The 12,957-nt window shown below is 34.3% G+C and overlaps 1 protein-coding gene across 1 annotated transcript; it reads left to right on the top strand.

Annotated features, from left to right (window-relative positions):
* Positions 1–1,068: 1,068 nt before the first annotated feature.
* Positions 1,069–12,953, top strand: LOC134257498 (nuclear envelope integral membrane protein 1-like; the record flags this gene model as incomplete). The annotated part of the gene is made up of 8 exons (XM_062740107.1): positions 1,069–1,194; positions 3,280–3,422; positions 5,255–5,483; positions 5,722–5,794; positions 8,600–8,693; positions 8,820–8,858; positions 11,108–11,472; positions 12,839–12,953. Coding segments are annotated over exons 1-8 (1,158 nt in total), but the record flags the coding sequence as incomplete, so codon positions are not given.
* Positions 12,954–12,957: the final 4 nt, after the last annotated feature.

Below are 12,957 nucleotides of genomic sequence, written 5' to 3'. Positions count from 1 at the left end.
CTATGGTCGATACAATGACCTAATCAGCAAATAAAATCACGTCAATTGCTGACTGACGTTTTCCATATGAATTGATAGGCCATTATTTACCCTCCTAATTTTCTACGGATTTTTCCGTGATTTTTTTTTTTCATTTTCAATATTTTTAAATGTAATTTATTTTCAAATTGTTTAAAACAACAAAGAGAATAGTTGATATACAACAAAAACACCAAACAAATCACGTAACAAGAGCAAGAGTATACAGTTTACAATAACCTGGAAGGATAACTCGTATTAACCATATTATAAGGTTATAGTATTAGTTCACGACCAAGTTTCCCTGGGGTGAAATTTTTCAATGTTACACTCAACTACATGCAATATTTATATAGTGTTACCCTATATGATAAGATAACATTTTATGATTATATTATATAACACAAAACATTTTTTATTAAAATAAGATAAAAAAGTTTCCAAAAAAATGTCTTTGCTACATAGGCCTATATGACGTCAAGGAAGGGAGTTTAGTAACGAGGGCTAGAATATTGCCTGTGTACACTTTGTTGTGGAAAAAATGCTCGGGTTTGTACATGTAAGCGATAAATGTAATTTTTCGAAGGTGATTCACGCAATGTAAACAAAGGATTATTTTTTTGTGTGACCTAACAAAAATTATTTTTTTAACTTTTGAATTTTGATATCTTTAAAAAGAAAAAGACTTTGGGGATATAATTTGACAAAAGTTGAAATAATTTATGGACAATTATTTTTCAAGAAGAAAAACGAATATATTTTTTGCGATTAGAATCGGACCAAGCGGCTTTAATATAGCAAAATCGAGTTCTAAGCAACTCGATGCGGAGATCTGACCTGTGTTTCAAAGGAAAACTTTTTTTGAATTTAATCGTTTAACAGTTTTTTAACTTTTAACAATCCGGAAGATTCATATATCCTAGCTAATATGTTCTATTTATTTTTTTATAGTCAGAACATTATTTTTGATTGTTATTTTGAGAACTTTTGTGTTCTGTGTTTTACAGGGTCCTTTTGGGTATATCACCGCGCCTTAAATTTAAGCGTTCTCGTCACCCAAGTTTGTTTTGATAAAGATGGCGCTGAATTTGTTTTTTCCTGTTGTACTGCTTTTATTTTCCTTTACAGTCATAAATACTAGTAGCATTGATGGGTGTAATGTAGGGGAAACAGAATGTAAGTAGGCCTGTACTTTTGTTTCTTTATTAGAGTTCTCAACGCAGTTTAATTCGGAATGGACAGTGAGCCATCCTACTCGATAGATCAAGAACAATCAGTACATGTAATATCATAAGCTATGTAGCTTTGATTACATACATAGCCTTATTAAGGTACTCATAGAAGTTTTATTTAGATATTATATTTGCATATACGAGATATCGTAGATACAGTTTTTGTTCAGTACAAACAGTAAACTGCATCAAGTTTCAAGTGTTTATACAAGACATCACTGTGCAAAAAAAGAATGAGTAAGTTTACGTTGATTACCATAATTACTTTTAATGAAAACATAGGGCTGGACGTTGAATTGAACTTGGGACCCTGCATTACTAGTCAAGTACTCTAAACACAGAGCCATGTAGACCAATATCCATCATCCAGCCTAAAATTCATTCATTCCTCCCTGACCCTCTTTAAACAGCTATGCCCAAAGACACAACACAAGGACAGGACTTTACATTTATTACATACATAATTATATTTTGTCTGAACAGGGTAGCTTGCAGTACCATCTGTACATGCAATATTGAAACGCAGGGGTAATAAGGAAGCATACAAAATATTCAACCTTGACTAAATCAGTGCTACATTATGACGTCATAGTAGGCGAGATGACGGCAATTTTAGAACACAAGTTTTCGTAATATTGATATTTAGAGATGTAATTTAACTCCAGAAAATGAATAGAAACATGTAAACATTAACAAAAATAAAATGTTTTTATTTTGTTATGCTCTATCTGTCATTTTGATTAAAATCTACCACCGATGACGTCATATGTGTACATCAAGTAACTTGGGAATTGATCATGTCATGTAAAGAGAATTTGGCTAAGACGGCATGTACAAAGATACGTAAAATGGAGTTAAAAAGGAAATATCGTGAAAATTATGTGAAATTCATATGAAGTTCAATTAATTAAACAGTGATGCTAATAGATTTTCAACGATTATATTCTCTTTCGAGGACAGTCAGCTACATACGTATCCCGGTCGGCCTTTTCTCTGTCATTCCTGACAAAAATAATGCAACAGAACAACAATAAGCTGGATATTTCAAAACATAAGATTTGTACAGATGGAAAGTTTGCCCTCTGAAAAACTTGGAAAGTGCTGCTAGAATCCTGCGTTAAGCATGGTTTTACGAAAAATCTCAGTTCATACGTATAAAATTCAAAACATAGGGTAAGGTTTCGTGCGAATTTGTGAAATTATTATTTTACTAACAGGACATTGGGATTCTAGCAGCACTTTTTAGGCAAAATAGGTGTTTTTCAGCTATATTACTTACTCAAACAGGTTTTTAAACTCCGGGGCATTGTTGTTCTGTTAGCTTTTTTATTAAGGAAGATTTTGCTATTAATATAAGTCACGTGATGCCGTGGTGGTGGTGCACTTTGTTGCGTCAGACTCTCTTTTATTTTTATACAATAGTTAATAATAGTTTACGTTTATCAGTGGTTTTAGTAATTTGTCAAACTTAATTTTCTTTTAAAAGTCTAAATTTCCTGAGAAATGACTTACATGCTTCCTTAACATACCCGCGAAGATAAAGGTAATTCAGAAATTACATATAATATTCATTAAAACATATGACTGAACTAGGAATATTGAACCCTGCATAATTAGTCAGGCATGCAACCATTGAGCTATCCAGACTGATGTACTCAGTCCAGCCTAAATTCCTAAAATATATGTTCATGTACAATCAAGTGAAAGTTTAAATAAAGCACTTATTCCCAATTAACTATTCCCAGAAAATGGAATAGCAGGTTTTCATCTAAAAAAAAAAACCAAAAAAAAACTTGATATTAGTTTTAAACTTACAACCAAACAGGTTGACCATAATACTTTCACTACAGCAATCATGTTTCTATTTAATACAAACCTTTAAAGATTACAACATGTTTCTTGCTTTTATTTATACAAGTGATAAATAAATAAAGAAATGCATTATTTCCACAAAACTGGAAATTTATCTATTTGTTGACCATATAATGATAAATGTGTTTTAATATAAAGGTATATTTTCCAATTTTAGGTTTGGAATTTAATGTATTAAAAGATCGCACAGTTGACCATGTTTTGTCAAAAGATGAGTATGTTGATGAGCCGTATTACTGGAAGATTTTCTGCTTTAAAGGACTTTCAGAGTCGGTCATTTTCTTGTGGGTGAATCCTGTGGTAGGTTAAGTTGAAGTATTAATAGATATAATTAATATTTAGTATACATGTATCTTTATTATTCTTATCAGATAAAGAGTATATCAATATATTAAACATGAGGCAGTTTCTTAATAAACACCATGCCCTACATGAATAGAAAAAATACATAGAGACTGAGTAAGTAAAGCAAAAAAAAAGCAACATAATTAACATCTCCGAAAATAGAATTATTGCATTAAAATTAATTATGTTTGATATGCTCTGACTCAAGATGCATATGTAGATTACTAGATAAGGTTTTTTTCTTTCTTTTCTTTTTTTTATTTCACTGATACATGTTTTTTGAAAAAAAAAAAAAACACAGAAGTACACATTTATTCTTCTGTGGCTCTCAAGGATGTACATTAATTGCAGCAATTATAAATAAAATTTGATGCAACAAAACTTGTCTCAGAAAAGATAAATTTGTATTCTCCCCCCCCCCAAAAAAAAAAAACCCACAAAAAAAGATGTGCTTGTGAAACACTGATTCCCCAGTATGGCAGCTTATAGCCAAGGTTGAAATTTCTCAAATTCAAGTCAAACTCCAAAGGTCAAGGTCAAACCTACTTCATTGTGTGGGCAAAACAGGTTATATGATATAGATTGAATGTTTTTTATCCAATCAAATAACACGCTTCAATGAAAATTAAATTATTTTTAGCTCACCTGAGCCAAAGGCTCAAGTGAGCTTTTCTGATCAAAATTTGTCCGGTGTTGTAAACTTTTCACATTTTCATCTTCTTCTCAAGAACCACTGAGCCATGCAATTTCAACCAAACTTGCTACAAAGTATCCTTGGGTAAAGGGGATTCAAGTTTGTTCATATGAAGGGCCAAACTTTTTTCCAAGGGGAGATTATTATAAATTAGAGAAAAATTAATGGCATTTTTAAAAAATCTTCTCAAGAACCACTGGTCCAGGAAAGATGAAACTCATGTGAAATCATCCTCAGGTAGTGTAGATTCAAATGTGTTCAAATCATGAACCCCCGGGGAAGGATGGGGCCAAAGTGGCCGCTCAAAGTTCTACATAGGAAATTGTAGGAAAAATCTTTAAAAATCTTCTTCTCAAGAACTACTGGGCCAGGAAAGATGAAACTCATATGGAATCATCCTCAGGTAGTGTAGATTGAAGTTTGTTCAAATCATGACCCCGGGGGTTAGGGTGGGGCCAAAGTGGCCACTCAAATTTCTACATAGGAATATGTAGGAAAAATCTTTAAAAGTCTTCTTCTCAAGAACCACTGGGCCAGGAAAGTTGAAACTCATGTGGAATCATCCTCAGGTAGTGTAGATTGAAGTTTGTTCAAATCATGACTCCGGGGGGTAGGGTGGGGCCAAAATAGCCGTTCAAAGTTTTACATAGGAATATATAGGAAAAATCTTTAAAAGTCTTTTTCTCAAGAAACTTTGAGACAGGAAAGATGAAACTCATGTGAAATTATCCTCAGGTAGTGTAGATTCAAATTTGTTGAAATCATGACCTCCGGGGCTAGGGTGGGGCCAAAATGGCCAACCAAAGTTTTACATAGGAATATATAGGGAAACCTTTTAAAATCTTCTTTTCAAGTACTTCAAAGCCATGATTAGTGATATTTATATGGAATCATCCTCAGGTAGTGTAGATTCTAGTTTGTTTAAATCATGACCCCCTGGGGGGTTTCAATTCAAGCCCCCCTCCCCCCCCCCCCAACCTCAGTAAACTTTCAGTTCTGATATGTGCTTTTTCCTAGCCAATTGCTCAGGTGAGCGCTGTGGCCCCTGGGCCTCTTGTTTGATAATTTAAGATATATTTCAAATGTATTTCAGATGAAGCTTAATTTTAGCCATGTACCGAGCCACTTTAAGACAGTCCGAGGAAAAACGGTACAGGAAGTCAATAACCAGAGGGATTCCTTCAGTCCAGTGTACAGTGTCCTCCAAAAGTTGAGACTGGTTGTTCAGAGAGAGGTGGAAGAAGTACCATTTATTGCCTTTAACCAGAGCTGTATTGGTGTGCAGTCGGACACACCATTCACCGCCAAATTTTTAATCAAAAGTAAATTTTTAGCTTTGTTTCTTTCAATTTTTGAAATTTAAAGTAAAATCTAGCTTTTGTGGAATGGAAATAATGTTTTGTTGTTTATACAATGTTAAGGAAAATGAAAAGGGGGTGTCATTTTAGTATAACACTATGTCCTTGATTGAATTTATGACCTTTAGCATGTTTAGGTAAACACAAGATTATAATAATTTTTTTAAAAAATGTATTATTTGCCTTGTTTTAACATTTTCAGATTTGGAACCCTGGCTTTTAGCCTCTCTAGGATTTGGAATTATTCTCTTCTTATCAGCAGGAAGTTGGAGTCAGTAAGTGAAATCACGAGTCAAGAGACTAGTGAGGTTTTTTAGCTTACATGTACATGAGACATAGGTCTAGGTCATCTTTTCTGATCAAAGAACGTTCTCTATCTGTCTGTCTTTCATCAATGTGTCCCCTTGTAAACTTCAACCATTTTCATCATTTTCCTTAGAATCACTGGCTGATCTTGCCACAGACATTTTTTTTGTTTTTGAATTCAAATTTGTTTGAATAAGTGGAAGATCCTCACTTTCTTTTAAGAGGAGATTATTAAGAAAATAGCATAAAATTACAGGTGACATAAAATTTTCCAAAGCTCCGCTCAGTAACCACATATAATACAAATTATAAAACTTGTGAAAACTTTCTGCCTGATTGTTGATCAGTTTTTTTTTTTATCTTAAATCATGTGATACATCTGTTTGCTTATTAGCTCACCTGAGCTGAATGCTCAAGTGAGCTTTTCTGATCAAAATTTGTCCGTTGTCTCTTGTCGTTGTCGTCGTAAACTTTTCACATTTTCATCTTCTTCTCAAGAACCACTGGGCCAATATCAACCAAACTTGGCACAAAGTATCCTGAGGTAAAGGGAATTCAAGTTTATTCAAATGAAGGGCCAAGCCCTTTTCCAAGGGGAGATAATTATGAATTAGTGCAAAATAAATGACATTTTTCAAAAATCTTCTTCTCAAGAACCACTGGGCCAGGAAAATGAAACTCATGTGGAAGCATTCTCAGGTAGTGTAGATTCAAATTTGTTCAAATCTTGACCCCCGGGAGTAGGGTGGGGCCACAATGGCCGTTCAAAGTTTTACATAGAAGTATATAGGGAAAATCTTTAAAAATCTTCTTCTCAAGAACCACTAGGTCAGGAAAGATGAAACTCATGTGAAATCATCCTCAGGTAGTGTAGATTCATGTTTATTCAATCATAACCCCCGGGGGTAGGGCAGGGCGGCTGGGCCACAATGGCCGTTCAAAGTTTTACATTGGAGTATATATGGAAAATCTTTAAAAATCTTCTTCTCAAGAACCACTGGGCTAGGAAAGATGAAACTCACGTGAAATCATCCTCAGGTAGTGTAGATTCAAGTTTGTTCAAATCATGACCCCCAGGGGTAGGGTGGGGCCACAATGGCTCATCAAAGTTTTACATAGGAGTATTTAGGGAAAATCTTTAAAAATCTTCTTCTCAAGAACCACTAGGTCAGGAAAGATGAAACTCATGTGAAATCATCCTCAGGTAGTGTAGATTCACGTTTATCCAATCATAACTCCCGGGGAACTTTGAACGGCCACAATGGCTATTCAAAGTTTTACATTGGAGTATATAGGGAAAATCTTTAAAAATCTTCTTCTCAAGAACCACTTGGCCTGGAAAGATGAAACTCATGTGAAATCATCCTCAGGTAGTGTAGATTCAAGTTTGTTCAAATCATGACCCCCAGGGGTAGGGAAGGGGAACAGAATGGCTCATCAAAGTTTTACATAGGAATATATATAGGGAAAATCTTTAAAAATCTTCTTCTCAAGTACTTCAAAGCCATGATTAATGACATTTATATGGAATCATCCTCAGGTAGTGTAGATTCTAGTTTGTTCACATCATAACCCCCAGGGATAGGGTGGACCACAATGGGGGAAATAGCAAAGTCATGATTAGTAATACTGGTATTTATAATTTTATATGGAAGCATTTTTGGGTAGTGTAGAAATAAATTTGTTCAAATCATAACCCCCAAGGGTAAGGTGGGGCCACAATGGTGGATCAAAGTTTTACATAGAAAAATAAAGGGGAAAAATCCCCAAAACAGAAAAGCTATGTTCAGTCATATTGACATTTAAGCATCCTCATGTTTTGAAGATTTAAATTTATTCAAATCATGGCCCTTTGGGGTAGGGAGGGAAACAATGGGGAATCAAATTCATATTATTATAAAGTTATATATAGGTCTGGAAGAAAATGTAAAAAAAATCTCTTTATCAAGAACAGCAAAGTTATATGCTGTATTAATATGAAAGCAACCTCAAGTAGTATTAAAATTCAAGCCCCCTCCCTCTCCCTTCTGATTTGTGCTTTTTCCTAGCCCATTTTTTAGCTCACCTGAGCTGAAAGCTCAAGTGAGCTTTTCTGATCACCCGGTGTCCGTCGTCCGTCCGTCCGTCCGTCCGTCGAGCTGTCCGTCCGTCCGTCCGTCTGTAAACTTTTCACATTTTCAACTTCTTCTCAAGAACCACTGGGCCAATTTTAACCAAACTTGGTACAAAGCATCCTTGGGTGAAGGGGAATGTAAATTGTTAAAATCAAGGGCCAAGACCCCTTCCAAGGGGAGATAATCAAGAAAATACGAAAATAGGGTGGGGTCATTAAAAAATCTTCTTCTCAAGAACCACTGAGCCAGAAAAGCTGAAATTTATGTGGAAGCATCCTCGGGTAGTGTAGATATTAAATTGTTAAAATCATGACCCCCGGGGGTAGGGCGGGGCCACAATAGGGAATCCAAGTTTTACATAGAGATTTATTGAACATATCTTTTAAAATCTTCTTTTCAAGAACCACTAGGCCAGGAAAGCTGAAACTTATGTGGAAGCATCCTTGAGTAGTGTAGATATTAAATTGTTAAAATCATGACCCTCGGGCGTAGGGCGGGGCCACAATGGGGAATCCAAGTTTTACATAGAAATATATATAGAACAAATCTTTTAAAAAGATCTGCATCACCCAAGTTACTCAGGTGAGCGATGTGGCCCATGGGCCTCTTGTTTCAGGTGAGCGATGTGGCCCCTGAGCCTCTTGTATTTTTAACTTTCAGCAATGTGAAGCTCCATTATGGTTTTGGTGTAGGGGTAGGAGTGATGGCATCCCTCCTGGTTATAGCTTTTGTGATGAGCAGGATGTTCCCTCAGGTACTACACATACACACACTAGAAATTCATAATTCATTCGGCATGAAGCTGTGTTTTTTTCTGCAATTTATGTGTAGAACCAAATTTTTGGATATAAATTCAATTGTTTGCAAATTCTGAATGTAGCTTTATACAATGTTCACACCATTGTATGATAATGTACCGGTAAGTAAATTTCAATTGATATACAGTGAACCTTCAGATATCCGGACCCCAGATATCCGGATATTTCAGTATCTGGACACTTTATCATCGGGACGGAATTTTCAAATATTATATTGTTTTGTTTAACTGGTGATTCAGGTATCCGGACGCTTCACATATCTGGACAAATTGACTAGGAACCAAAGCGTCCGGATAATTGAGGCTCCACTGTACATGTATTTGGATTAAGTTCCATAAATTTGCTTATAACTGATACAGTGAACTGTATTTTTAAAGGTGCACTATCTATATATCATATATACATGTACCATAATAAGCTTAAATAAAAGTGGGTTTGAAATGCTGGTATTTAAAAAATGAGAGAATAGTACTAACAAAGACATGCATGATAGAATCCATATAAAATAACTTAAACGTTAAAGGAAGAAGAAATTGATGCATGATATTAACTGAAAAATACTCAAATTTCTTAAATTCAAAAGAGCTTTAGATGGTTTTAGAATTAAATGATAAATAAAGTAAAGGAAGTAATAGCATAAAATGTCTTTATTAGCTTACCTGAGCCGAAGGCTCAAGTGAGCTTTTCTGAAATTTGTCTGTCGTTGTCGTTGTTGTCCTCATCGTTGTTGTAAACTTTTCATATTTTCATCTTCTTCTCAAAAACCACTGGGCCAATTTCAACCAAACTTGCTACAAAGTATCCTTGGGTAAAGGGGATTCAATTTTGTTCAAATGAAGGGCCACGCCCTTTTCCAAGGGGAAATAATTATGAATTAGAATAAAATTAGTGGCATTTTTAAAAAAGGGGTGGGGCCAAAATGGCTGATCAAAGTTTTACATACGAATATCGGTATATAGGAAGAATCTTTAAACATCTTCTTCTCAAGAACCATTGAGACAGGAAAGATGAAACTCATCTGAATCATCCTCAGGTAGTGTAGATTCAATTTTTTTCAAAGCATGATCCCCAGAGCTAGGGTGAGGCCAAAATGGCCTTCCAAATTTTTTAATTTACTTAGGAATAGATAGGGAAACCTTTTAAAATCTTCTTTTCAAGTACTTCAAAGCCATGATTAGTGATATTTATATGGAATCATCCTCAGGTAGTGTACATGTAGATTCTAGTTTGTTCCTCTTATAAGGTTAAAATTCAAGCCCCCCCCCCCCCCCAACCTCAGTAAACTTTCATTTCTGATCTGATCTGTGCTTTTTCTTAACCGTTGTGCTCAGGTGAGCGCTGTGGCCTCTGGGCCTCTTGTTTTTATTTACTAACAGTAATATTTAAACAGATTTTTAAAATAAACGGAAAATGCTGTTGTTATAAAACAATTTAATGCAAATGCCATAAATGTGTAGGATAGCTTTATCAAAGCAAGGAGACCTTTTTTCTCATTTACTGGCATCAAAAGGAACTTAAACAACTCATTTCAAATTAATGTGCAAGAATTTCCATAATATCGCAAAATTTCCATAAACTCGGAAGATTTAGATTTATTTAAGGTTATGTCATTGGGGATAAAATTGGACCTGGGTAAGAGGTTCAAACTTTTATGCAAGATTATGCTGTAAATATGCTTACTGTACATTCCTTAGTCGTTATCTTATTTAAGAGTCTTTCACACAGTTTTCTATCTACTAATTTAAGTACAATACATGTAATTCGTGACGAAACAATTGTACATGTACATAAATTGAAGTACGGTATTCAAAATTTAGCGTAGTCTGCAAAAATTCAGTGGTTGGCATACATGTACATGATGTAATCATGAATTAGTGTGATGCATGTCAATACCATATATTAATTTTATCATTGAGTTATGGAATTCATGAATCACGCATTAAGTGTTACCTGCAGCAAAGCTGCTTAAATATGATGCCCAGCAGAACACTTTTTTAAGAACATATAAAGTAGATGCTTAATTATCTTCAAATCCTTGATTTTACAATTTATTGATGTCAAAGAATTGATCTCTCGCCAGAGGATGTGCTCCACAAGCTTTACTTACACCTCTTTTATCATCTAAAAGTTGATTTGATTGTCACATAATTAATTGGTAGTTTCAGCACCAAAAAAAGAAAGTTCTGTCGATTAATATTTTTAGTTTCTTTTTTAAAAATCAGCAAGTTGGCAAGAATATGTTATTTCAAAAGAAATAAATTGAAACTATCCTCATTTATAAATAACCTTTTACAAGTATCCTTATCTAATATAAACTCTTTTCTGCAAGATTTTTTTATCATTATTTTAGAGCCTTAGGAAACTTGGTTATGTACTGATGGCAATAGGATGTTCTACCTACATGTACTTATGGACGTACATTGTGCAACATTTCTACGAGACCTCCTCCAGTTTGTTTGGCATGTATTGGCAATGGATTGTGGGATACGTCCTAGTCTCGGCCCTCGTCAGTTTCGCCCTCTGTTATCGCTACGGTCCAGTGACTGAGCCTAGGACACTGAATCTGATCAAGTGGTGTTTACAGTTGATTTCATTGGTGTTCATCTACAATGGTACACAGATTCGAGAGGCATCGGTAGCCATTATTGTAACATTGATTACTCTCTATAACCTTCCTGCTGGATTATTTGACAACAAGTTTACTAGATATATTAGGTAGGTACCTGGTGCTTACTCCTTTATGACATAGTTATCCCCCTTGCAATGAAGTTGGAGGGAATATAGTAATGCAGTGGTGTGGTTGTTTGTTTGTGTGTGTGTGTGGAGGAGTGAGTTAGTGCTGTGCAAAACAGAAGTGAGGTAATTTGTAATGGGATTGATGTGAAATGCTGCTTCAATTTATGGTTTTATCACAGACATTGTTTTTAAATTGTAAAGCTTAAAGTTATATTCACTTAAAAAAAAAATAGTTTAAAAACGTACAGGAATTACACATGTACATAATAGTTAATTTGCTTTTGATATTAGCCAACTCTTCACTGTAATACATGTATGTCTTCTTCTCCATAATAATCTTTTTTTGCATTAGGAGGGGGTTAACGACTAAGTAAAGAAAAATGACTATTGTTTTGGATTGGAAAAATAATATTATAAGTGAAACTTTCAATCATATCAACAATTTATTGTGAAAAGAAGTAATTAAAATTAGTTGTAAAACTTGGCTTAATTTAACAAATTGGACCATGTGGACATTGGGTTTATGCATGTAAATTCATATCATTGAAAATAATTCAATATAAATTACAAAAATATACTTTTGTTTCCCAACCCATATCTCTTTCACTTTTAATCATTTTAAGGTATAACGTACACACTATTTCAACTCTAACCAGGTAAAATTAGTAACCATGCTCAGCAATTTACGTCATGTTTCCCTACTTACGGTTTTAAAGATATAGATTTTAATGATTAAAATCTTAAATTAATTAACTTTTTCTCTAAAAAAAACAATGTCTCTCCTTGTTTTATCCATCTTACATTATTTCAAAAAAATTTGTATCCCCTTACTGTTCCATTGGTCACCTGTGTGCATTCAAGTGATACATGATTTCCTAAATATACTTAGTTTGGTATGTCTTAAAATTTCATTTTTGCCGCTTTTGAATTTCTTTTTGCTGCTTCTGAAAAAAAAAAATGCAAATGGCACATCACAGCTTGTGCACTGCAAAAAATAAATCATAAAAACTAGCATTTCTCTTGAATACATGGATAGGTATGTTGCAGTGTTATGTTCCTGCATTCATACATGACACATGAGCTTGAATTTAAGCATTATTTAATTTTGCTTGATATTTCTTTCTAAAAATGCCCTCATGCTACATGTGCTATGAATCATAAATTAATCTATTGTCCAGTTATAACTTTAATTTCTTATAAACTGATACATGTTTCAGTTTAATTATTTTATCTACCAGTATTTCATGCATATTGTATTAATTTCATTAAAAAACTATAGAATATTAGCTTTTGAGATTCTTTGTGAAGTTTAAGGACTAAAGTTTCACTACTGTTGATTTTACAGGTACAGACTTTTCAAACCCAAGATCAAGCTTCTGACTGAACAAGAGTACCAGCAGCAGGGCTTTGAGGAGACAAAGAAAGCCCTTGAGGAACTGAGGAGTTTCTGTCAGAGTCCTGATT

Source organism: Saccostrea cucullata, unplaced genomic scaffold (genome assembly GCF_032062105.1).
Source record: "Saccostrea cucullata isolate Sc308-1 unplaced genomic scaffold, CSIRO_AGI_Scuc_v1 ctg16111, whole genome shotgun sequence".
Taxonomy (NCBI): Eukaryota; Metazoa; Mollusca; class Bivalvia; order Ostreida; family Ostreidae; genus Saccostrea; species Saccostrea cuccullata.
This window is presented reverse-complemented; position numbering and strand designations above follow the sequence as displayed.